General features: G+C 44.1%; 1 protein-coding gene across 7 annotated transcripts in view; it reads left to right on the plus strand.

The window, feature by feature from the left end:
- Nucleotides 1-252: 252 nt before the first annotated feature.
- Nucleotides 253-27,636, plus strand: part of KDM6A (lysine demethylase 6A) — a 297,125-nt gene continuing 269,741 nt past the window's right edge. For all 7 annotated transcript variants that reach the window (XM_030576524.1, XM_030576540.1, XM_030576549.1 and 4 more), the window contains exons 1-2: nt 253-500; nt 711-774. In XM_030576524.1, coding sequence (XP_030432384.1) covers nt 343-500; nt 711-774 — 222 coding nt within the window. In that variant the 5' untranslated portion in view covers nt 253-342. The remainder of the gene's footprint in view (nt 501-710; nt 775-27,636) is intronic.

Here is a 27,636-nt window from a genome sequence, read left to right on the forward strand (position 1 = left end):
TGCGCGGGCGCGCGGGGGACCCTGTCACCCCGACTCCACTCACCCCGCGCTGCCGGGTCGAGCAGCGCAGCAGCGATGTAAACACGGCTCCGCCGCCATCGCCGCCTGCAGCCGCCTCCTCCTCTTCCTCCTCCCCCCGAGCCTCCAGCGCTGGGGCGCTCTTCCCCCTCCCTCCTCCTCCGAGCTGCGGGGCTTCCCCCCGCCTCCCTCCCTGCCGGCTGTTGTTGTTGTAATAAAAGTTGTGGTGTGTGTGTCGGGCGCCCCGCCCCGCCCGGCACTGGGGGGCGTTGGGGGCGCGCCGGGGGGGCGGTTGTGATTGTGAGTTAATTACGCTGCGTTTCCATGAAATCGTGCGGAGTGTCGCTCGCCGCCGCTGCCGCCTCTGCTGCTCCTTTCGGTGATGAGGAAAAGAAAATGGCGGCGGGGAAAGCGAACGGCCAGAGCGAGGACTTCGCCAGCCTGACAGCCGAGGAGAGAGCGGCCCTCTCCGGCCTCGACAGGTACCCGCTCCCCCCCCCCCGTGTCCCGCCGCTCTCCCCTCCCCGCCGCGGCGCCCCACTCGGGCAGGGGCAGGGCAGGGCGCCCGTCGCCGTGCGGGGCTTGTGCGGGCTCCCGGCCGGCCGTGCTCTGTCAGTGAGCCCGTGCGGAGGCTTCTCCCTGACTAATGCTGCGCCTTGTGCTTCTCTCCCCCTCCCACTCCCCCTCCGCAGCCGAGTCTTCGGGTTTCTGAGGCTTCATGAAGATGGCGCCAGAACGAAGGCCTTGCTGTTAAAGGTAAGAGGATGGGGGGAGGAGGGAGCCAGCCCAGCCCCGCCACCCTTCCCCTCACCCCTGAGCCTGCACAGCGCGTGTGTGCGCGTGGGCAGGGGTGGCACCGCCACAGCCCGGGGGAGAGACGCGCCGGGGCACCGTGCTGCCTGCCGGCTCGCCCCTCGCCGGGGCTCCGTGTGTTTTAGGAGCCCTCGCCCGCCCCATCGGGCACATACAGCTGGGAGCTGCCCCCCGGCGCACGCACAGCCCGGGGAGCGGGCACGGAGCGCGGCCTGCGGCTTCTCTCAGGCACTTTCTGGGGCTTGTTCAGAATTGGGACGGAAAGTGCCTGCGCGTCAGGCCGGAGTCTCCGGCTCTGGAGCAAGCAGCGAGGAGCGCTGGGTGGCCCGGGAGGGTGGGTGTGAGGCGCTGCTGACGTTGGTTTCCCTCGGACCCTCCCTAGTGATTTTAACGCCGTTTGTATTGGGCTCAAACTGCGCGCTCCCTGCCAGATCCCCCCCGGCCTGTGCCCCTCACCCCGCTGCTGGCTGGAGCGGCGGAAACGCAGCCTCCTGGGTTGGGATCGCTCTAGTCCGGGAGTTGTGTGTCGCTTCGGAGTCAGTCGCTAAGTGACTTGTCTGTTCGCTGGGTTCATCTGTCTCAAATGTGTAACTTCTAGCGGAGTGACTCCCCTACTGCCCAGCTCCTGCGCTGCTCCCAAGAAATGGCATAGTCTGGAGCCTGTCGGGGCTTTATACGCACACGTTTGTTTCTGTGAAAAGTTGTTGGCCCTGTCATTTAGTTAAGTAATGGCTGCTCCTGTCGGCCCAAGATGGCCGGACAGGGAGGAGAAAGAGAAAGGGGAGGGGGGAGGTAAACAGGGAAATAAATACTAGGAATGAATATACACATCAGTTGAAATGTGTAGTCCCCTACTGTGGTTAAGGCAAACTCTCTTGCGCGTTGCAAGATTCTTCTCGTTGCTTTCCTAATGTAGAATACAGCGTTTGCAGAGCTGGCATAATCCTTATCAACCTGTAGCACATTTAGCTCCCCATCCACAAGCTAGTGACAAAGGCTGTGCAGCTGGAGTATCTGTCAGTTTGTATCTTAAGACTGAACACAAGAGGAAAACATTTGTGTACAAAATAATTCGAACCCATTAATAGATATTGAGCTATTTGATATTTTTCTGGTTTCTACTTTGGATTTAGTAGCTTTGCATTTGACACTTCTCTCATCCTATTGTGTCCATGCTGGATGCAGATGTTTTTACGTGAATATGTCCTTTCCATTATTCTTGTCTGATTCTGAAACCATACCTCCAAGTGTGTTGAATTCAGTGTGTTAGGCCTCAATATAGGGTTAATTTCTTTCTGGCATAATGGCAAAGCTAAATATTAGAATTTTTTTCAGAACCATTTTTCTTTTGAGCTTGTTTTACAAAATAACATTAAAACCCATAAGCAACAAGCATAAAGTTATTTACAAACTTTTCAATATATAAGATGGGAGCACAACATCAAATCACTTAAATCTTTATTTTAATTGATATCTGATATGTAGATGTTCTAATAGGCACCTTTAAATAGTACTGAGAATCACTAGAAACTGACTTTGAGGTGGAGTTTGAGAACACTTAAAAAAAAAATTAGGATGTTTATGCTATTCCTTGCAGGTCTCTTGCAACTTCGGTACATTACCTTGTAGTTTGTGTTTTGTGAAATCAAGTAGTAAAGCAAATTCAGTTCTAACTGTTAAGTTTTGATTCCTGCCATCCTGTGTACTTGTATTTTACTTTAAATTGACAAATTTAATGTTTAGTGTTTATATGGCAATATGCTGATACAATATATTTTGTGACTTTTGGCGCATACTTCTACAAATGCATTAGATGTTACCTTTTTCATTATGTGAACACCTGAAGTCTGTAAAATTAATATAAATAGGCATATCTCCCAATCTTCTATCTAAATTTTCCTTGTAACATTTTCTGGCTCTGCATATTGGAAATACGCAAGATGCATGTTACCTTGTAAACTGACTTCTGACTAAAATTTGTCATTTAGAAATGACAAATCAATAGAATTATTTGGAGGGTAAAAGAATCAGAATGTTACTATTCAGTACGAAGTGTTTGGCAAGAAATTAAGGCAAAAAAGTTTCATTCTATTTACAAATTTAGCCTGTGTTACTTCAAGATTGTTTTTGTTTAAGTTACTGTCCTAGCATGATTCAAAGTTAATATAGTTTAAGATGCACATGCAAGAAGTGACCAGAGCATAAGTAGTGCAACTTACATATATACTGTTAGATCTAGCCCTGCACTGGGAGGGATTTAGGCTGGATGATGGAACAGGTTGCCAATATTTGATAGGTAATTTTTTATTGCTAAAAAAGTGATATATCAGCCATATATTTTGTTGTTACCTGCAATTCTGCTGTACTGTTCTTGGTGTTAGAATAATTTAATTAAGTCTGTGCATGAAAGAACAGTAGCTAACAAAACTCAAAGATTCTGTAGTTATGAAATCCTATCTGCATAATTCAGAATTCACTAGTCAAAACATTAAGGACTCTGTTGTGCTGTTTACTCACAGTCACACACTGGGAGAAGCATGGAGTCATACTGTTTCAGGAGGAGTACCAGGAGGAATTGTCTTAGAGTATATCTACGTTGTATTTAAAAACCCACAGCTGGCCTGTGCCAGCTAACTTGGGCTTGGGCTAAGGGGCTGTCTAATTGTGGTGTAGACGATTGGGCTTGCACTGGAATCCAGGTTCTAGGGACCCCAGTGTGGTGGGAGGTTCCCAGAACACAGGCTGCTGGGGGCGAACTCTACACTGCAATTAATCAACTCCTTATCCTGAGTCAACTGGCACAGTCCAGGTCTGGGCATCTAATTGCAGTGTAGCCATACCCTTAGAGGCAGAATTCTTACTGATGTTCCCATTCATAGAAGGTGGTTGCAGTGTGATTACCCCTTCTATGTCTGGCAATCTCTACTGGCTAGAGTGTGAAGAAGGTAGGATCATGGTCCTACTTATTTCTGAGAGCCTCCCTGAGACTAAAAAAATTCTCAAAGGGAAGGGGGAAGACAGTCCTGTGCTCTACCTCAGAGGGAGTTTAGTCCTTTCTCCCTCTGAGCACATGTTGAGAATAAGGATTATAGTCTGACCCTAGAACTCCTGTCTTGTAAGGTGGTAATGCTCTGTAGAATGTCATTGTAGAATGAATTTCATTGGGTGCTGCCCTCACACTTAACAAATCAGAATGGTGTGTATATTATAACATTGGACCCACTCATCTTGTGTTCTGTGGCATATTGAAAGTCTAGTCTAGAGTAGATGCTTGCTATGTCACTGAACAATGTATTGCATGCATTATAGGCTGGGCAAAATTGAAACTTTGATGTATTACGTAATTGTGTATTTTTGGCATTATTGTGTGGTGATATAAAACCGAAGAATTACTGTTTTCAAAATTTTCAACTTTTATTTTGCAACAATGAATCCTGAAAAGATTAGTTTGGAAGATGTGCTTTCAATCTCTGCAATTATTATGGCTTTTTATGGGGCGGGGAGAACCTGGGCATAGGATGGAAGGGTCTTGTATCCTCATTGAAATGCTGAGTTCCTCATTACTGGTGCACTGAAACCAGTTTTATAGGAAATATCTCTCAGCTGTTTACTAGAAGGTCATACGTGAAGGTGCAAAAGGCACTCTTTGGTATCTCGATGTCTCCAGTAGTTTGTATACATCTGATACTTTTCCTTCCCTTGTTTCTGCTTCTCTCAGGTAGTGAAGGCTTAAAAAAAATGCTTGGAGGAGAGAGGAAGAGTTACAATAGTGGAACTAGATTGCAAGGGGAGCCCTTTTTAATGTTCTTGTGGTATTTAATCAAAGTTGGCATTTATTCCTTGTGACAAACCTTCTTTTCATAAAATGTAATTGTTTGGCTTTTGTATTAGAATGCTACAGCTTATGTAATATTTTGGGTTCAGGACTGTTACTAACTCCCCTATTCATTGAGTCTAACCAATTTGGAATATACTGTTCAAAATTAAACATGTTGTTATTTAAAGACGGGCAACTTGAAGTCTAATTGATTTAAAAAAATAAAAGTAGTTTCATATACTACGTCTGTGCTTCAGTCTCCCTCACAAGTTTTATAAAATTTCTATTATGAAATAGTTTGCATCTCCCCTGTTGTGAAGGCACCCCACACAAACAGGGAAAAATAATTAAGTAGCTAAGTGCAGTGCTATCAAATGCACAAAACAAAATTATTCTTTCCCTGTGCTGATCTTTCCATTATTCTTATGTTAGGTGTTACTTGTAGCAGTTTACAAATATTTTACTGCTAGTGTGAATTAAGTTGACTATATCCCTTTAATGCTGGCTGTCAATTTTCTGCTAACATATAATTCAGCATCCTTATTTTTTTAACTATAGCAGAATGCTTGAAAAGTAGTAAGGAAAATATTTTAGTAGAAAAATCTAAGTGTAGTATAGTGACTTATTTTTGAGCCTTTAAAAAATACTTTGGATTAATTTGTTTTCACTGGAACAGAAGAGAAACATTGCTTTAAAATAATTATATTGCTTATCTAATATAATGGCAGTGCTGGGAGCATGGGAACTTGGGTATTGGTACCATGAGACTTGTGTAAAAGTGCTCTAAAGAAGGGGTGGTGTAATCGATGTTCTGTAAATTATTACTGAGCTGTTGCTTCATAGATCATGTTAAATTCCAAATTTGTCTTTTGTTTGTTAAAATCAATTGTCTGACATGCTTATATGAATGTGGAGGAAGGTGAAGCAAGTTACAATTTTGCAAGCAGTACTATACCTGGAAACTTGAGTTGCTGGTCTTGTTTTAAAGTATCTTGAAGTGGAGCAGTTTGAAGTGAAATCCTACAAGTAAAAGTTCTTAAATATTGGAGGCTGGTGTATGGATTTCAGATTGGTTGGTTGTCTTTCTGTATTCCATGTCTGCTTGAGCTTAAAGGCATAGATTTAAAATAAAAGCCCCAGTGGAAGAAATGGTTGAATACATTCCATTATTCTTGGTTGTACAGTATTCTATTTTAAAACATATTTTTTAAAAGTGTGTGTGTGTGTACACACACACACACACACACACACTCTTAAAGGGTGCAGTATTCCTTTGTCATGTCTCTAGGTCTGATGCTTCATCTGATACAAAATATTTACTGATTCAACAAATTGATGTTGTTAGCTCTCAAGGTTTGTGCACATTCAAAAAGTTTTAGTACCTAATATAGCATAACTAGTGTTTGAATTTCAGCCAGATTTTTTGACATGTATCAAGAGAAGCATTACGGACATTAGTGTGGAATAATATAAATAAGATACTTTAGCTCATTTTTGTAGCTTTCCAAATGTCATATGGTATGAGTATTGCTGTTACAGTAGTGCCTAGAGGCTGCAACAGATTTTGAGGGTGGGAAGAGGGCAATGTGCTAGTTGATATGCATATACTACTCCTGGGGGCATTCTGTATCAAAAAAATTAAAATTCTGTGCACAATATTTTAAAATTGTGCAAATTTTATTTATCAGAATAACACTACCAAAATAATTTAAACTGGTGTAATTATGTATGTAATTAATTTAAAAATACCTGTCAGCAAGTATGTCTATAACAATACAGGCACTCAAAAAAATTCCCCCAGGAGCTGAGAGTTAAAGAAACCCCTAGGACAACTCGCTTCCTGATTCTCTGCCCCCTTCTACCCTCCAGAGCCCTGCCGGTGTGCCAGACACTCGCCCCCCCACCCAAGCCCAGCTGTGGCCCCCGCCCCCCCACTCTAGCTTAGACACTCACACCCTCTAACCCTCAGGACCAGGAATCCAGAGGGAGAAACAGCCTGATGTTGGGTCCTGGGCTTACACAGAGTTTCCTGTGCGCTGCTGCTTCCTTCCTTCAGGGAATGCTGGGAACTGCAGCTGCTGGGAACCTTCCAGCTACTGCCCCATGTCTTCTATTTGCGAGCTGGGCTCTACCAGGTCGAGAGGCCCCTAATGGTGGGCAACATCTCTGCAGGACATTTCTCTGTTTGTGTGTGTGTGTGTGTGTGTGTGTGTGTGTGTGTGTGTAATTCTGCGTGTACAACATTAATTTCTGCAAAATTCTGCATTGTGCAGTGTTCAGAATTCCCCAAGGAGTAATATACATAATAAGGCAGTACTGACCCTGAAATCTTTATCTAAAATAGATGCTCTGGTTCAAACAGGAATTATTTTGAGGAAGTTCTACAGCCTGTTATGCAGGAGGTCAGACTAGATCAGTGGTTCTCAAGCTGTGGACTGCTTGCGGCCCAGTCAGCACATAGCTGTGTCCTGTGTGTGACATCTTCAGGGCCGTACAGGTAGTGTGTGTGTATATATGTGTGTGTACATAGTGTGAACGTGGGCCATATAACACAGAGAGCTGCATATATGGCCGACAATGGTAAATAGATTGAGAATCACTCGACTAGATGATCATATTGGTGTCTTTTGGCCTTAAAATCTATGAACATTTTACAATGAAAATAGATATGCCAGGCGAGGATCGTGGGAGGGGAAGAAATGGAAGTAGTATCATTTAACAGATGGCGAGTTGAAGGTAACTCTTTGAGGTCACACAGGAAATGTGGGGCAAAGATGGGAATAAAACCCAGGTATGTTGAATTCTAGCCTAGTATCATAACCATAACACATCCTTCCTTTGAACTGTGTATAGGTGTATTCATGATACTAATGGAATCTGGCTTTAAAGGAGGAGAAATACAAAATAGTCCAAATAAAATCTCAAATATTTCTGAAATTCTTTAAATGCCATATATATATATTTATATAAAATATAAAACCAAATTATGCAGAGTTTGTCTATTTTTATCTTGGATGATGATTTTAACTCACTTGTGTCTTTGCCATTTGTGGGTAAATGTGATCACCTGAGACGCTCGTGAGCTTTTGTATGATCCTGTTGTTCATAAAATGTCAGGGTTGGAAGGGACCTCAGGAAGTCATCTAGTCCAACCCCCTGCTCAAAGCAGGACCAATCCCCAGACAGATTTTTGTCCCAGATCCCTAAATGGCTCCCTCAAGGGCTGAATTCAGCCCTGGGTTTAGCAGGCCAATGCTCAAACCACTGATATATCCCTCCCCCATTGATGTGAGTCTGTGAGACATACTACTTTTCAGTAGCAAGGCCACAAGTAAGGTGGTATGCATGTCTTCTGAAATGAGTGCTGATAGTATGGGCTGAAAAGTTTGTATATTCAGAATATGGCACTTAGAAAATATTCTAGATATATTTAAAGACTTGTTGGGGTTACCCTTTGCATCCCTCTGCCTGTAAAGCCATTTGCATTACTTAATCAGTTCAACTGTACAAAGATTGGGGGAAGCCATAAAAACAGATTTATTTATTTATTTATTTATTTTTCCTTCTACCATGTTATGATTTTAAGGTCTCATATCTCAGGACCTTCCAGGACTATAAGCATGTGCTGTAACCCACTGTTAGCCTGTATCCCATAGGAAATTTAAGAATCTTACACCATTGAAAAGGTTAAATTCCCATTTCCAGCCCTAAAAAATTACGAAGTATCCACCTTTAAACAAATCGTTGGTTCATTGCTGATTGTTACTGGTCCTAGGCAACAAGTCGATGCAACTTTGTCGGGAAATTCTGCAATTGTGAGGCTGAAGGGAAAAGGAAATGCATAGTTTTAAAACAACCATTTTATTTTTAACAGACTTGGGGCATTACACTAAGTCCTGATGAGATTAATTAGTGGATAGAGGGCAGGTGAGGCTATCAAAGGTGTTAAAGTTGTTGAACCAGGTAATACTTTTTTCTCTTTTTTTTTTTTTCTTTTCCCCAAAATATGTCCATGACCTACCATTATCACATGGATTCATACAGTATTTATCTCCCATATATTGTATCTGCATGGTTCCTGCCCCTTCCTACCCTTCAAATGTTGATTTTGTTTCCTCCCTAAACGACAATGAATATTACCCTTTCTTTTGTTTAGGTTCTGGAAGTGTGGTGTTTTGATCAGAAAAATTGGAATATCATGTCTAATTTCTTACTTTAAATAATACTTAAATGACACATGCTCAGTGAACCTTAGAGTGCTGCTAGTGTTTTTCAGGCAGTCAGCTAGTCAAATGATCCAAAGGAGAAACTTTTGTAAATGTACATTAATAGTACCCTCCTAATTAGCAGAATACGCATTTGAATCTTTTAGAATAATTGAAATACGGTCCTTGGTTCCATGTGTGCAGCCCGAAGAAGCGTGGTAGGGTTGTATTGGTGTCACACTGAGTGCATAAATTGGCCTGCAGAATCTTTACTGTTATGGTAAGAGAGAGATGCTGTACTCTGAGACCAGTTTTACTTTGTAGGGCAGACCTTTGGGGTGGTGGGAGGAAGTATATACATTTTTATTTTTTGTACATAAAAGGAGCAAACTATCTAGAACTCGACACAATAAACAAGGAACAATGCAATGTCACTTTAAAATCAGTTTTTGAATAGAGGCCTTAACCTAGAAAATTTTGGAGGATCAGTCTGCTTGAAGATGTAAATATATCAAATATTTGTTTAAGGCCCTATCAACAATTATCAGTTATCTGAGACTTTTAAGTTTTATGCCTTTAAAATCAAGTATGTCTTCATAGTGGACTGATTTTTTTATATTGGATACTATTTTCTCTCTTTAGAGGGAATGATATGAGAATGTCTTCACTTATAAACAGGCTACTGAATTAATGAACAGGAAAAGCCGCTAAGCATACTTTGGGGTGTTAAACAGTATTCTTGCACTGATAATAGTGTGTAACTTTCTCTGTTCTCATTTTTTTGCATTAGTGGATAACAGAACTGTTTTGATTAAATATTTTTCTTTAAAATTCTTGTCTCTATAATTCTGTAACAAGATCATAGGGGACATCTTGTACATTTGATATGTGGAATTAAGAGCTAATATATATAGTTGGTTTTTATGAACTGATATGTCTAGAATGATGTGTATCAGCATTTTTTGTTTCCTTTATGGTCAGTTAAGAACTATTGTTGAAGTGTCTCTACATATAAGACCAAATGCCTTCTCCAAGAACTTTGTTTGCAGGACTGAATCACTATCCAAAATAAGTCTAATATTCCATTCTAGATCAGATTAAACAGTGAATAAATTTTTCATGGAATTTCAGATATTTTGGGAATTGAGGTGCTCTTAGGTTGTTAAAATATTGTTTAAAATTGGTCAAAAAATGCATAATGGCATCAGCTATAAAAACACTAGGCCTTTTCTATAGTCATGTATCTGTAGACCTACATCTCTTAAACTGAAAAAGTTAGTGAAGATGCTTACTAAAAGCTCTATATTTTATAGTCTGTCAGGCTTGAAAAGCTCACTTGCCCAAGAATTTGGGTCACATTAGTGAATTGGGACTAATGAGCAGAGTTTCTGGGTCACTGCCCTCTGAAGGCAGGGGACATGGGTGGGAACACTACCTGTCCAGGTGCTGCTGCACATTGAAGAGGAGTGCCACTGCCCTTTTTTTAGGATGAGAAGGGGGAACTGGGATATTTAGGCTTTCCTGGGAGGCATGGAAGAGATGCAGAGGCTAAGCAAGTTGGGGAAGGAAAAAAAAAGTGTACAGCAAAAGGTGCCAGAATGACTTTCAGTACAGACTCCTCAGGGTATGGCTACACTTGAAATTTTGAAGTGTGAGTGTAATCGGAGCGCCAGCGCTGGGAGAGAGCTCTCCCAGTGCTACACGTAAACCACATCCCTTACGGGTGTAGCTTGCAGCGCTGGGAGCCGTGCTCCCAGCGCTGCAGCACTGATTACACTGAGGCTTTACAGCGCTGTATCTTTCAGCGCTCAGGGGGGTGTTTTTTTCACACCCCTGAGCACGAAAGTTGCAGCGCTGTAAACTGCCAGTGTAGCTATGGCCTCAGTGTGTCTCTTGTATACCTGCCCATGTTTCATACTGCTGTGGAGAAGAGCTGGCTCTAGAGGGGAAGGAACACACGTGGAAGGGCCTAAGCTGAATGCAGCTTGGCCTGCATTTGGAGTCACTCTTAGCTGAACCTAGGCCTCCCTCTGTTTTGTGGGAAGGAGGAGGAGAATACATGGAGTCTCTGCCCTCCAGGAAGGAATTGAGCGGATGGGGGGAAGATACTAGTGAAGAGAAGAAGAAGAAATCCCCTATGAGAGGTATCAACAGACAAAAGAGGCTGAAATGGAATTATTTTACAAGGTGGATGGGAAAGGGAGTGTCATGGGGAGGGGAAGAAAGCATGGAAGAGATTGGTGCTGTACACCTTTTCAGCAGCTCCCTGAAACCTGTTGCTGGCCCCCTGCCTTCTTGCTGTCTGAGTTAGTTAACTTGTATGCAATGTTGTTCCCTACCTCAGTAGGTGCACTGGCACGATTAATAAGAACAAAGTATACATACATAACAAGATTAGGAGGGGCAGAAGAAAAGATGGATAGGAAATAGTGGAGTTGTGTGTGCAACACCAAGAAGGGGGAGGTAGGGAAGTAATTCATTTTGTCCTGTGTCATATAAATCCTGAATATAGCATGGCTGATGTCATTTTTCTCCTGCCCCTGAAGCAAGAGAGCAAGCCTAAGAGCAGAGCAACTGAGGGACAACTGCTCTTATGAGGAAAGGATGGAGGCAAAATAAAGCAGGCTAAAAGCTGTTGCTGTTTTTTAAGAGTGAAGTTGGAGCAGAGCAGCTCAGGTGTTGCTGCCTTTTCTTCTGGATGGAAGGGAAAGCCAGGGAAAAGAAAACATCAGGCTCTCTTGTTAAACCTGGAGGGTGCGGGAAGGTCATTATAGGGGTTGTAGGTGGTTATGATATGAGGTGGGTGAAAGAGGAAAGGATTGAGTAGATTTTAAATGTGCAATTGGGATTTTTGTAGGAGAGAAGGAAGGAGAACCAGAAAATACAGTGGAATAGATTAATAGGTGGAAAACAGATCACAATGGAGAAGGCGGGGGGAAGAGAGAAGGAAAACTGAATACCACACATGCAGCAATGCTGAAAGATACCACATGATCCGTAATAGGACAGAAAAGAAGAGGGAAGAAATTGTAACAGTACAACAGTTAGTACATTTGTTGAAGGTCTGTTAAATAGAAGTGCCCCAATTAAATATATTAAATATAGAAAAGAGTAAACAGTATGCAGCTTCTGTTCTTAACATTTCATGGTTTGGGGTCCTCAGACTTATGAGAGTTGGAAATATTTTAAGCATGAAACTTTGTATTTCTGAAACCTTAATGTTTGAATGTTGAATTTCCAAAAGGAAAGGGAATATATGATTGATAAAGAGGAACTACTCACATTTTAAAGATGGCTTGCAAAGGAGAGGAAAAATATGGATTTCTGTCCTTTTGTGCTACATTATAATGCACTCAGCCTGACATTTTAAAAAAATTGCTTGTTTTTATAAGTTCAAGTCTTTGCATTACAAGAATGAATAAAGGAAAAATGCGTATAGTTTTACACTTGTACGTTTCTGAAAAATTCCTACATAAGAAGCTGATGTTGAAAGTTGTTTGTCCAAAGTGAAGGTTACTGCCCTGCCATGAATTCAAAATGGATTAAGAGAAGTCAGAGCAGGAATAAGTTACCCATTCTCTAAGAGTTGCTTTAAAAATGTGAAATCCAAGAAATTTTATGTATATGTACAAACATCAAACACTGGACAGTATGGAAATTTGTGTAAACCGACCTCCTCTGAGGTCTTAAACAGAACCCCCACAATGCACCTTTGGTATAGGAGTACACCGTTTTTAATCAGATGGCTATAGGTCTGGTGAAATTAGTCTGGGGGGAAAGGGAGAGAAGCGTACCAAAACTTGGGCCATAATGAAAGCCTAGTCCCTATCTTAACTACAGAGACGATCTGGTGGAGGAGGTTAATAGTAAAAATTTGAATGCTTATTTTGCTTACTCATGGGTAGTAGGGATTGTGAGGAACTTCAGGAAACTGTGACACCTGCATAATGTAATGGCTGCAATGATACTGGATTGCGTAATTAGACTATCAGAATCCATAAGCAAAAGTGGCAGGCACAAGTAAGGATATGTGTTCAACCTTAAAAGGGCCACTTAAAAAAAAACCTTTCAGGTACTAAACATCTCAAACAGTAAAAACTAGCAGGAGACTTGAAGTTGATACTGTCCCTTTTTATACTTTGCATTTCTTGCTTCCAGTGCAGACAACCAAGGTCTTCCAGGGAAAGCCCAGGTGTGACAGACTGAGCTGAATTCATTCTATCCTCATCTTTCTGATAGCAAAGCCGGAGAAACCCTGCCCCCAGTACATAGGGATTTACTTCTTTTGGGGAATCCCCATAACAGATAAGTAGGAATTTTCCAGCGCTGAGAAACCACAGCTGGTGTAGGGTGAGTAAGCCAATGTACAGACTCACCAGCTGGGGAAAGAAAAGTATATCCTACCTATAGGACATTTGACATCCTTTCCTCGGGGCTTGCTTTTTTTTTTCCTCTTAAAAACAACTCAAAACCAGAACACATCAAATTCAGACTACTGAGTAATAATTACCTGAGACCTTTCCAGCTTCAGCCAGTTGGGAGGAGAGAGGACATACCCTTACCTATTGCAATGGTTTTCAACTTTTTTTCATTTTCGGACCAGTAAAACATATGGCTGTATGGACCCTTCTTGAAATCTTAGACATAGTCTGTGAACCCCCAGGATCGGCGGACCACAGGTTGAAAACCACTGCCCTCTCACAAACTCTTTTGCGCCGGGGAGAGGCACCTCTTGCCTGGCCCCGAGCTCCTGCGGCAAGAGAGGGCTGCAGGGAGTCGTCTCTCCCCACTGCAGCCTGCATCCAAACCCTCTGCCCCAGTCCTGAGCCCCCTCCTGAAACCTTCATCCCTGGCCCTACCCCAGAGCCTTCACCATGAGCTGGAGCCCTCATGCCTTGCAGCCAACCCTCTGCATCAGCCCTGAGCCTCCTCCTGCACCCTGAACCCCTCATCCCCAGCCCAGCCCACCCCACCCCAGTCTGCATCCCCAGCCAGAACCCTCATTTCTCCCCCTGATCCCAACCCTCTGCCCTAGCCCAGAGCTCCCTCTTGCACCCCAATCCTATCATCACTGGCCCCACCCCAGAGCCCTCAGCCAGAGCACTCATAATGCTCTGCCTCAACCCTGATCCCCCCCCACTCCAAACCCCTCGGCCCCACCCCCACCACATGAATTTTGTTGTGTGCACCAATATGTGCACATAAGAAAATTCATTCCGCACATGGATGTAAAAAATTAGCGTGAACACTGCTCACAACTTCCCCATTCCTCTATATCCTCTACAGCATACCGTCCCATGTTGCCCATTTCCCCAATTCCCTATGTCCTGTTACCCCCTTTGCCAAACACAGCTCTCCTACTTCATTTTTGATAGTATAAGAAAACTGCTTTGTAAAAATTAGAATTTCTATAGCAGGGGTAAGCAACCTCTGGCACGTGTGCCAAATGCAGCACTTGAGCTGATTTTCAGTAGCATTTGCACTGCCCAGGTCCTGGTCACTGGTCGGTGGGGGGGGGCTCTGCATTTTAATATAACTTTTAATTAAGTTTCTTAAACATTTTAAAAACCTTATTTACTTTACATACAACAATACTTTATTTATATATTGTAGACTTATAGAAAGAGACCTTCTAAAAACATTAAAATGTATTACAGAAATGTGAAACCTTAAATTAGAGTGAATAAATGAAGACTTGGCACACCACTTCTGAAGGGTTGCCAACCCCTGTTCTATAGGTTAGTTAACTTACAGATAAAGTTGATCAGACATACTACTTCATCTGTCTTTTTAGAAGAAAAATCCTAAATAACATTTTTAAAAAAATGTGACCCATTTAAAAATAAAGGAAATTTAAATTGAGGTGCCGAAACAAGCCGTGATAGTACAGTTCAGGTACTGGGTTGAGACTCAGATCTCCTGTGTCGTGTTGGGCAATGTACTTAATCTTTGTTTCTTTCTTCCGCTTTGGAAAATGGGATACTTCTTTATTCTTAACCTTTGTATGTCATATGTAGTTAGTTTGTAAATTCTTCTGTGTAGTGACTGCTCCTCTGTGTGTGTGTACTGTGCCTGGCATAGTGGGGCCTTGATCATGGCTGTAGCCTCTAGTTGCTATTGTGATACAAATTATAAGATTTGATTTTTTTTTTTTTAAGCACAAGTAACTCCCCCATGCTTTCTGAAATACACATAATCATTGGTGAGGTCACCCAGACAACCTTAAATCTGACCTCATAATGTAATCCAGAAACCAAGACAGCCTTATATCTGTCAATCGCTCATTCATCTCAAATGACCACAAAAACTATATAATATTGAACTCTTACTTATGCATTGATTGCACAGACTATAGCTGTGGTTATGACCAAATTCTCTCCATAGAAAAGCATATCGTTAAAATGATGTCTTTTAAGAGAAGTAGTGTATTAAATGCTATTATTTGCCACCATTCACAAAGGGCTTATCTGTCACCAATTATTTACGTGTTACAGATACTGCATCTAAAATTCCTTGATCAGGATCATGGAAAAATTACTTGAAGGGAAAAATAATCTGTATTGATAAAGTATCGTGCTTAACAGATGACTATATTTGTAACTTTTCTGAAATATATCCTACAGTCTAAAAATGTTCACCTGTAAAACTGGACAGTATCTTCTCATATCTAAAAATTACAATACCGTATAGAAATATGGTGGAGTACAAGGCCAGAGTTAGTTGTTTGACTGCATCTGTATTTTGCTGTAATTCAGGGTACTTGGAGGCTTTTTTATTTAAAAGTGGAACCTTAAAATTTATTTCCTGCTTTTTAGAGCTTGAGCTTTACAAAAATTCACAGTTCTTAAATGCTTTTCTAAAACATTGCTGCTGTGCTTGCTCAGTTTTTAACTACAAGCTAATGAGGTTTTTTCTGTTTTCAAATTATACTGGAAAAAGCACTAGGAAACGAACTGCCCTGGTATAATCCTGCAGTGTGAATGGGATCAGCTGCATGATGTGATAAATTTTTCCATCTTTAATGTTAGTAAATAATAGTTGAAAAATCATGTAGCAGTTATTTATGCAATTTTATCCTTAGTTTACTAAATATATACATTTTTGAAGTAAAATGTGAATTAACATTCAGTTTATAGTAAGAAATGGATACTAGAAGATTAGGTCAGGCTCCATTGTTTAGGTTACCTGTCCTTCTACACACGCTAATTTTTTTTAAATGTGAGGGTTTCTAAATATTTAGGTGAATCTTTTGGCTCCCAGTGTAATGATGACAAAGTAGAGTAATAATTGAAATACCTCATCACCACAATAAAACTAAGCAATTTCTGTTTCTCATATTTTGGCATTTTGGAGGTTAACTACTCTTTTTCCATTAGAACCCTTCACCTTACACTGAGTCTTTTACAAATTTTTTGCTGCCATAGGTGAAGAAGTAGCTCCCATGGTTCTCTGCAACTCAGCAGTTGTTGAAATGGAGGGATCTGGAGTATGGTTGAGTCTCTGAGAAAAGGAAGTGGTCCCATTGCTGCATGACAGTGGGAGGTGGCAGTTATGAGGTTGCACTCGAGGTACCATAATGACAGTTGCTAAGTGAGGGTTGATCAGAGGTGCTGTAGTTAATATTATTCACACACTTCCTTTTGGAGTGGCTGGGTAATAGCAATTAGGTGAGGAGTTCTGTAGGTTTTTACTCCCCTAGATTTGTGTAAAGCTAGAATCCTAACCTCGCCACCAAATTCATTGATCCATTCTCCAAGTACGCACTGTCATCAAGAAGTGAATTGACAGGCCTCCCTCCGGCCCAGAAATAGCCACTTTCCTGAGCGGCTCCCTGGACGGCGAATTCGCCCGGGACGGGGGCGACATCGCCTTGCTGTGGTCCCGCGCCCACAACGCCATGCGCTGGCTGGGAAAACGACTGGGCTGCCGCTGGGTATGGAGCGAGGAACGACAGAAGCTGGGAGTCCTGATGCCGCGGATCGAGACGGAGGGCAACACCATCGTCAGCCCCGGAGCCAGAGGCTTGCTGGAGAAGTCACTGAAGGCCGCTGTCCACGCGCTCTGTGTGGACACCCTGAGGAAAAAAACGGACCAGGGCAAGGCCTTTGAGGTCACCAGCAAGTGGGACTCCAGCAACCACATTCTCCCCGCAGGCAGCTTCACCCGTTTCGCCGACTGACGGTTCATACACCGTGCCCGACTGAACTGTGTCCCGCTCAATGGAGCCATCCACCACAGGAAGCGGGACAAGCGCTGCAGGAAGTGCGGGTACGCCATGGAGACCTTGCCCCACATCCTGTGCAGCTGCAAGCCCCATGCCAGGGCCTGGCAGCTGCGCCATAATGCCGTCCAGGACCTGCTGGTGAAGGCCATCTCCCCACAGCTGGGTGAGGTTGCAGTCAACCGCACCATCCCCGACACCGACAGCCTGCTGCGCCCGGACATCGTCGTCACAGACGAGGAGCGGAAAAAGATCATCCTCATTGACGTGACAATCCCGTTTGAGAACAGGACCCCGGCCTTCTGCGAAGCCCGAGCCCGTAAACTCGAAAAATATGCCCCCTTGGCTGACGCTCTGCTGACAAAGGGCTACGAGGTTTACACAGACGCCTTGCTCGTCGGGGCCCTGGGTGCCTGGGACCCCTATAATGAACGTGTACTCAGGGCCTGTGGGGTGGGCCGTCGCTATGCACGGCTCATGAGACGTTTGATGGTCTTGGACACTATCCGATGGTCTAGGGACATTTACACGGAGCACATCACCGGCCACCGCCAATACCAGTAGTGAGCCGGCGTGACTTCGTGCACCCATGGGGGGAGGAGACCTATAAACCCCCCCCTACTGAACTATATCCTCTGAGCCCTAAACCCGCCGAACTGGATTCCACCGTGTGAGGGTCATCCTGTCCTCATTACCCGGCCCACTTACTTATACCCATGACTGCGTGTAACCCACTGTATGAGCTATGTAACCTCACTGCTTCCTTACTGATTCTGGATCTCATCCACTGTACACCCTGCATTGGGGACACTACAGACTGTATATATTATGTGCTAACCAATATCTAAATACCAGTGTTCCCCTATACTCTGTATGTCACCCCCGATGACCAATAACTGACGCTTCAAACTCTTTATATCATCTTTATTTAAATATTCTCTAATAAACTTTTAATTCTTTAACTTGAGTGGAGCTAGGATTGCAGGGGCCTTTAATTTTTGTACCTAACTGTGGCTGTCTTTCATGCAGCAATCATCACCCGTGAACTGTGGGTCATAGATTCAAATGCAGTGAAGGGAAAGGAGAAAAAAAGTAGGAACAAACAGGTTTCAAACAGTAGGTGTTACCTGTAATATTGCTGGCCTTTTTATTCTCCTCCCTTCACAAGTGAGAATTTATTAAATAAGTAAATAATAAGTAAATATTTCACAAGGACCTAATGAAGACAACTGAATATTGAAATAATATTTTTTTGCCTTTTAAAAATACAGGCCTATTTAGATGCCTGCAATGCTCCTCAAAAATGTTTTACCAGAAACTTGTAAACACACTCTCTCCATTTTGTAAACATTTAGTGTTTTTCATTTATATCACACCTACATGCATATCTGAATGGCTGTCTGTATTTTCCTATTCGTTCTTGATCTGTTCCTTAATTTTTAAAATAGTTTTACAAATGAACTTTTTACAAAACTTAAAAGATTTTTGGCTCACAATTTATAAAACATTAGTCTAGTAAAAATGTTTCTTCACTTATTCATAGATTCAAGGGTTGGAAGGGACCTCAAGAGGTCATTGTGTCCAGTCCCCTTCCCTCATGGCAGGACCAAATACTGTCTAGGCCATCCCTGATAGACATTTATCTAACCTACTCTTAAATATCTCCAGAGATGGAGATTCCACAGCCTCCCTAGGGAGTTTGTGCCAGCGTTTAACCGCCCTGACAGGAACTTTTACCTAACGTCCAACCTAAACTTCCCTTGCTGCAGTTTTAGCCCATTGCTGCTTGCTCTATCCTTAGAGGCTAAGATGAACAAGTTTTCTCCCTCCTCCTTAAGACACCCTTTTAGATGCCTGAAAACTGCTATCATGTCCCCTCTGTCTTCTCTTTTCCAAACTAAACAAACCCAGTTCTTTCAGCCTTCTTTCATAGGTCATGTTCTCAAGACCTTTAATCATTCTTATTACTCTTCTCTGGACCCTCTCCAGTTTCTCCACATCTTTCTTGAAATGCGGTGCCCTGAACTGGACACAATACTCCGGTTGAGGCCTAACCAGTGCAGAGTAGAGCAGAATGACTTTCCGTGTCTTGCTCACAACACACCTGTTAATGCATCCCAGAATCACGGTTGCTTTTTTTTTGCAACAGCATCACACTGTTGACTCATATTTAGCTTGTGGTCCACTATAACCTCTAGATCCCTTTCTTTCGTACTCCTTCCTAGACAGTCTCTTCCCATTCTGTATGTGTGAAACTGATTGTTACTTCCTAAATGTAGCACTTTGCATTTGCCTTTTTTAACATGATACTGTTTACCTCAGACCATTTCTCCAATTTGTCCAGATCATTTTGAATTATTACTCTATCCTCCAAAGCAGTTGCAATCCCTCCCAGTTTAATATCATCTGCAAACTTAATAAGTGTACTTTCTATGCCAGTATCTAAGTCGTTGATGAAGATATTGAACAGAGCTGGTCCCAAAACAGACCTCTGCGGAACCCCACTTATTATACCTTTCCAGCAGGATTGGGAACCATTAATAACTACTCTCTGAGTACGGTTATCTAGCCAGTTATGCACCCCCCTTATAGTATCCCTATCTAAGTTGTATTTGCCTAGTTTATTTAAACTCGAAAGAAAACAGTTTTAAAACTGTTAACAGGCCCCTGCAGTGGTATGAAACAAGTTTCAGGCATGTTTTTAAAGTTTTAATTAAATACTGTCTGTAGCCTTTCTGGCAAGTGTTGTCAGCAGTAAAAAGTCCGGGTTCAGTTTTCTAGCTTTTTTTCTCCCCTAAAGCCCTAATATTGACTGGAATCCCCACGCAGAAACCTGGGAAACTATATGCACAGTCCTGCACATCCTTTATTGGGGAAATACTTTCTCATTGCAAACACTGAGTACAGGGAGAACTTTATTTGTGTGGGGGTGCGGGGAAGAGGGGAGGCAACAGAATAAATTTAGGATAACTAATTAATAATAAATTAACATTCTATGAGGGAAGACCGCCCCCCTCTACCTCCCTGTGTGTCTTAGCAGTAGATACAACGCAGTCCTCTAACAGTTGTGAGTAGCGCATGTTTTCTGGCAACTTCCTTCCTCCCTAGCTTCTTACACACAATTAGTAGAGCCCTGCAAGTCTTCATATCCACGGATAGTGGATCGGATGCAGATACAATCGCACAGGGCCCTACTCACTGGTAGCATGGGCAGCCTGGGGGGGCAGCAAGTGGTTGGGGCTAGGTGGCAGGTCGGAGTTAGGGCTGTCCAGCACCTGCTTGCTGCACCGCTTCCTGTCCAGTAGCTTGGGCCCCTCGGGCAGCGCAGGTGTCTGCACCATGGCCGAGCCTGGCAGCACTGGCTGTGCTCCCAGTTCTGGGCTTGGGCAGCAGGGCTCGCTCTCGGCCAAGGAGATTGAAGCAGGTGAGGCCCCGGCACCCCACCCCATGCCCCACTGTGATTCAACACACACTGCTGCTGCTATGTGCCATCGCTCGCAAGCCCCTGGGAGCAGCATCCAATGCCCCTTCTTCCCTCCGCGATGCCCCTTCTCCTTGAGACCCACCCTCACGCTGCCCCACCCTCCCCCTCTTGCTAGCAATTGCGAAACGGCTTGCTGCTGCAGGCGTGGATGTGGTTATAGGTAAAAAATGGCTAGCAGATCGTGGGTTGGTCCTGGCAGATGCGGATCCACATTTTTTTTTTTTTTTTGTATCTGCGCAGGGCTCTACAGTTAGCTGCCCTAGATTGGAGAAAGGTGAGGATTCTAGCAGTCCATTGCAGCCTGGGCTGCTCTGGGGGCTCTACTATTTGATTGCAGCTTAAACTGCAGAGTAGGGAGGCTCGCACCAGAGTTCATTAGGTAGGCTGTTGCTCTTGGCGACTTTGGCCTAAGCTGCCTATCTCTGCCTCAGAGCTGCTACTCTGTAGTATCCATTGCCTCAAAGCTGCTACCACTCTGCAGTGTCCACTGATTTGTAGTAGCCTGCTCATTTCCTAGAGAGGGATCAGTGGTATCTATGACCTCCAACAGGCTCCTCACCACCAGAGAGGCACTTCTACTACCATCTGCTGGCTTCTTTTCACTCTTCTAGCCCGTTCCAGGCTCCCTTACCCAACTGTACTTGACTGCAGTCCTGGTCAGGGTGACCCCAGGCACAGTTGGTGTAGAGTGCATGCATCTTTCTCCCAGCAATATTAATTGCATATTATTTCCTGTAAAAATCGAAACTTGCATGTATTTAACCCAAATGCCCCAAACACCACAGAAAACTGAAGCACACAGATTGAGGCCTTGCCCATTCAATCAATTTCCCTTGCTCTCCAACAGATGCTGGCAGAAAGCTCCCTGTCAGCAGAGCCCTGCCCATCTCCAGTTCTTAAGTAAGGGTATGTCTACACTACAGGATTATTCTGATTTTACATAAACCAGTTTTGTAAAACAAATAGTATAAAGTTGAGTGCACGCGGCCACACAAAGCACAATAATTCGGCTATGTCATCCATGTATTGAGGCTAGCATCGATTTCTGGAGCATTGCACTGTGGTAGCTATTCCATAGCTTTCCCATAGTTCCCGCAGTCTCCCCCGCCCCTTTGAATTCTGGGTTGAGATCCCAGTGCCTGATGGGGCAAAAAACATTGTCACGGGTGGTTCTGGGTACAGCCTCACCCCTCCATCCGTGAAAGCAGCAGACAACCGTTTCGTGCCTTTTTCACTTGGTGAACTGTTCAGACACCATAACACAGCAAGCATGGACCCTGCTCAGATCAAGACCGCAATCGTGGACGCTTTAAACACCTCGCGCATTCTCGTGCAGTCTGTGCTGAACCAGGACCTGCAAAGCCAGGCGAGGAGGAGGCTGCTACGGCAGCACGGCAACGAGAGTGATGAGGACATGGACACAGAACTCTCTCAAACCGCAGGCCACTGCGCTTTGGAGATCCTGCTGGTAATGGGGCAGGTTCTGCCCATTGAATGCCGATTTTGGGCCTGGGAAACAAGCACAGACTGGTGGGACAGCATAGTTTTTCAGGTGTGGGACGATTCCCAGTGGCTGCGAAACTTTCGCATGCGTAAGGGCACTTTCATGGAACTTTGTGACTTGCTCTCCCCTACCCTGAAATGCCATAATACCAAGATGAGAGCAGCCCTCACAGTTGAGAAGCGAGTGGCAATAGCCCTCTGGAAGCTTGCAACGCCAGACAGCTACCAGTCAGTCGGGAATCAATTTGGAGTGGGTAAATCTACTGTGGGGGCTGCTGTGATGCAAATAGCCAAAGCAATAATTAAGCTGCTGCTACGAAAGGTTGTGACTCTGGGAAACGTGCAGGTCATAGTGGATGACTTTGCTGCAATGAGATTCCCTAACTGTGGTGGGGCGATAGATGGAACCCATATCCCTTTCTTGGCACCGGAGCACCAGGGCACCTAGTACATAAACCGCAAGGGGTACTTTTCAATGGTGCTGCAAGCACTGGTGGATCACAAGGGACCTTTCACCAACATCCACGTGGGATGGCCAGGAAGGGTTCATGATGCTCACGTCTTCAGGAACACTACTCTGTTTAAACGGCTGCAGCAAGGGAATTACTTCCCAGACCAGAAAATAACAGTTGGGGATGTTGAAATGCCTGTAGTTATCCTGGGGGAACCCAGCGTACCTCTGGATGCCAGGGCTCATGAAGCCATACACAGACAGCCTGGATAGTAGTCAGGAGCTGTTCAACTACAGGCTGAGCAAGTGCAGAATGGTGGTAGACCGTGCATTTGGCCATTTAAAGGTGCGCTGGCGCACATTACTGACTTGCTCAGACCTCAGCCAAACCAATGTCCCCATTGTTGTTGCTGCTTGCTGTGTGCTCCACAATCTATGTGAGAGTAAGGGGGAGACCTTTATGGTGGGGTGGGAGGCTGAGGCCAATCAACCTGGCTGATGATTACGTGTAGCCAGACACCAGGGCAATTAGAAGAGCACACCAGGAAGTGGTGCGCATCAGAGAAGCTTTGAAAACAAGTTTCATCACGGGCCAGTGTACTGTGTGACTGCTGTGTTTGTTTCCCCTTGATCAACCCCCCCCCCCCCCCCCCCGATTGACTCATTCCCTGTAAGCAACCCACCTTCTCCCTTCGATTACAGCTTGCTTGAGGAAATGGTCACTCTCGTTTAAAAATCATGTATTCTTTATTAAGTCATTATAAAAAGAGGGAGAGAACTGACAAGGTATCCTGGGTGTAGTTTGAGAGGAGGATAGGAGGGAATGAAAAGGCCACTAAAAATATTTCAAAGTAATGACAGCATTTTGGTTGGGCTGTCCACGGGGGTGGAGTGGGCGAGTGGACTAAGCCTTCCCCCACGCATTCTTACGTGTCTGGGTGAGGAAGATATGGAACATGGTGAGTGGTGAGGGTGGTTACACAGGGGCTGCAGCAGCACTCTGTGACCCTGCTGCTGTTCCTGAAGCTCCACCAGACGTTGGAGGACGTCAGTTCGATAACGTAGCAGCCCCAGCGTTGCATCCCGCCACTGTAGATCTTCCTGCCTTCACCTCTGATCTTCCTGCTGCCATCTCTCATCTCGAGCGTCTCTCCTCTCCTCACGTTCCTCCCACCTATCCTCACGTTGGTCCCTCCTGTCCTCACGTTCACTGGCATCTTTCCTGTAGTTTGATACCATGTCCTTCCACTCATTCAGATGAGCTCTTTCATTGCAGGTCACTTCCATGATTTCCGAGAACATTTAGTCTCATGTCTTTTTTTTTCCTTATCTGAGATAGCCTTCGGGGTGGAGTAGGGAGACTTGAAAAATTTGCAGCTGCATGAGGGAGGGAAAAAAGGGAGAGAAGTATTTAAAAAGATACGTTTTACAGAACAATGGTTATACTCTTTCACAGTGAACAACACTATTCACCTTACATAGCACATGTGATTTCACTACAAGGTCGCATTTTGCATCTTAATATTGAGTGCCTGCGGCTCTGGTGTTAGAGATCTCACAGACGCAGGTCCAGGCAGCAGAATTCAGCTTGCATGCGTCCATGGTAAGCCATTGTCTTTCGGCTTCTGCAGCCTTCATATACGCAGTGCTCTCCTTTCCCAAATACCAAGTAAAGCCCGTTCAGTGCTGCTTCTTTCCTGTTAACATGCAGCAGCAGAAACCACCCCCCATCCAATTTTCTGGGATGATCGCTTTATGCTTCACCCCCACCGCGTGGCTGGTATCATGGAAGATCACTGCTAAATATCCCCCCTCCCCCCCCGCGTGGCTGGTGGCAGGGAAGGTCCCTGCTAGCCAAACACGAAAAAGCTCAGTGCCATTCCCCCTACCCCCTGCCTCCCCTGCTTGGCTACCTGCAAGGAAGAATTTCTTTTAAGCAACAGGCAAACAGCCCAGTTGGAGTGGCCATCTCTGTCCCCTTAATTAAATTCCTGAATTTCAACCAGGTTACTATGAACAATATCACTCTCCTGAGGATAACACAGTGAGATAAAGAACGGATGTTGCTTGAATGCCAGCAATCACCGGGACCATACGCAGCTAGGCTTTGTCATGCAATGATACCAGATTACTTGCTACATGCATGGCGTGGTCAAGTGTCCTACCATGGAATAAGGCTGCCCTGCCCAGAAACCTTCTGCAAAGGCTTTTGGAGTATCTCCAGGAGAGCTTCATGGAGATGTCCCTGGAGGATTTCTGCTCCATCTGCAGACATGTTAGCGGACATTTCCAATAACTGTACTGGCCTCGAATGCATCCCAAGTCCTCAAGGCAAATTAATTATTAAAAAATGCTCGCTTTTAAACCATATCTTATATTTACAAAGGTACACTCACCAGAGGTCGCTTCTGTGGCTTCATTGTCTGGGCTAGTGGCTTGGGAGGGCTGGGAGGGTAATTCTGTCAGGGTGAGAAAAAGCTCCTGGCTGTTGGGGAGAACAGAGTGCTGTGTGCTCTCTGCAAGCTCCTCGTCCCCCTCATCTTCCCCGTCTGCAGAATCCTCAGCCATGGCTGAGATTACCACCCCCACATCAGAATCCACGCACAGGGGTGGGGAACTGGTGGCGGACCCCCCTTAGAATTGCATGCAGCTCAGCGTAGAAGTGGCATGTTTTCAGCCCTGCCCCAGACCTTCTGTTTGCTTCTTTGGTTTTCTGGTAGGCTTGTCTGAGCTCCTTAACTTTCACACGGCTCTGCACTGAGTCCCTGGTGTGGCCTTTCTCCATCATGACCTTGTAAATTTTTTCAAATTTTTTTTTATTTCGTCTTTTGGAACAGAGTTCTGTTAGCACGGAATCCTCTCCTCATATAGCGATCAGATCCAGTAACTCCCATGCGATCCATACTGGAGCTCTTTTTCTATTCTCAGAAAACTGCATTGTTACCTGTGGTGGTGAGCTCTGCGTGGTCACCTCTGCTGGTGAGCTCTCCATGCTGGCCAAACAGGAAATGAAATTCAAAAGTTGGTGGGGCTTTTCCTGTCTACCTGGCCAGTGCATCCAAGTTCAGATCGCTTTTCAGAGCGGTCACAATGGTGCGCTGTGGGATACCGCCCAGAGGTCAATACCGTCGATTTGCAGCCACACTAACCCTAATCCGACATGGCAATACCGATTTCAGCGCTACTCCCCTCGTTGGGGAGGAGTACAGAAACCAGTTTAAAGAGCCCTTTATATCGATATTAAGGGCCTCGTTGTGTGGACGGTTAAATCGGTTTAATGCTGCTAAATTCGGTTTAAACGCATAGTGTAGACCAGGTCTTACTCTGTGTCACTCTTCTTCCATTTCAGCAACAGGTGAGAGTAGTGAGCTCCCTTCTCTGTAAGGCTTCAGGCCACATCACTTGTGTGTCTTAGATGTTATCTGTAACATAAAGAAATTCATAGTAAACAAATACTTAAGTTAATCGTATCCCTTTTAATGGTCTGCTAACCTTGAAGCTATGACTTGTTTGAACATTAAGTGAAAACATTTGACTGTTATGCAAACTGTGACAATGAGAGCAAGTATCATCAATAGTATAGTAGTACCAACTACAATTAAGGAATCTTCAGGACTTTAAGATAATGTGACCAGGTGGTCTGTCTCAGCGTCAAATGACTTGGAGGTCACATTATTTGTTACTAATTGTCCCATTTTATGCGGGTGGGGGAGGGACGGGCTGACACGACTGATTGGCTGACATTTATTAGGGGTAGAGCTAAAGACCTATAAAGCCTGATCCAGCTCTGAGGGATTTATTCCAGTCTGTGAACTCTGTCTACATAGAAGTATGCTCTTGTATGTATTTTGGAGCAGTCACTGGAATTTTTTGTAATATAAATTAAAAACGTTATCTAAATCTGTCTTCCAAAATTGGTATTTGGTCCAATATATTATATTTACATTGATTTTTGTGGTATTTCCTGTGACATATTTTTAAAATTGGAGTTTTTATGTGTCATGGAGTTTGGGGGGAGATAAGGCCCCTGCACCCCCGGCTTCCTGCGATTCACCATGACTCTCAGCCAGCCAGTAAAACAAAAGGCTTATTTAGATGACAAGAACACAATCCAAGACAAGTCTTGCAGGTACAGACACCAGGACCCCCTCAGTCAGGTCCATCTGGGGGTGAGGGGGGGGCAGGCAGGGAGGCCAGAGCCCCATCTGGGCTCCCCTCCCTTTTCCCAGCTTGCTCCAAACTGAAACTCTTTCCCTTTCTCTTTCCCAGGTCAGGAGGTCACCTGATCTTTGTTCTCCAACACCTTCAGTTGACACCTTTGCAAGGGAGGAGCCTAGGCCATCAGTTTCCAGGAGACAGGGTATTGGCCATTATCTGTGCAGACAGCATCACACTGACCCCCTAGGGCTCTGCAACAATCACACACCCCTAGACACTGTTGCCTCCCCTCTTCCCCGCACCCACACAGCACTCAGAGAAAACATTAAGAACATTCCCATTTCCTCACAATATGTGCGTTGCAAAGAAGAGTAAGAGGTGGTTAGAAGTATATAAACTAAATTAACAATGTAGCAGAAAGCTAACTGGGTATTCCTGCTTTCTCATTTATAAGGCTAAAAGGAATCTGAAACAAAATAAATGCATAAAAGTGAACATTTAATATGGAATTTGAAGCTGTAGGATAATTGAGTCTGGTAGCTTACTTTGTAGAAAGGATTAGACATTCATTTAAAAATAACAGTAACTGCAGTTATATTAGCTAATATAAAATTGGTAAAGGATATCAGTCTTTGTACTTCAGAGTATAATTTGATCATCTCCTAGAGCCACAAAGACCCTTCAGTCCATAGTATTCCATGGTTAGGGGGACACATTAGTTATTAGAGATCTGAAGCATTTGCTATTGCCAGACTAGACCTGGGTTCACTGTTCTCCATCAATTCCTGTGGTACGCTTTGATGGTTCTCTGTGGCTCCGTACCTTTTGTAAATTGTCCACTCCAATCCTCCCAAATATCAAGCTTGGCTCATGTTTTTCTGTTACTCATTTTCACTGGATACCTCTTACAAAGATTATTTGTTATGTTAGAGAATACAAAGGTGTAAATGGCCATCACAAAATTTT

This window comes from Gopherus evgoodei, chromosome 1 (assembly GCF_007399415.2).
Source record: "Gopherus evgoodei ecotype Sinaloan lineage chromosome 1, rGopEvg1_v1.p, whole genome shotgun sequence".
Lineage (NCBI taxonomy): Eukaryota > Metazoa > Chordata > Testudines > Testudinidae > Gopherus > Gopherus evgoodei.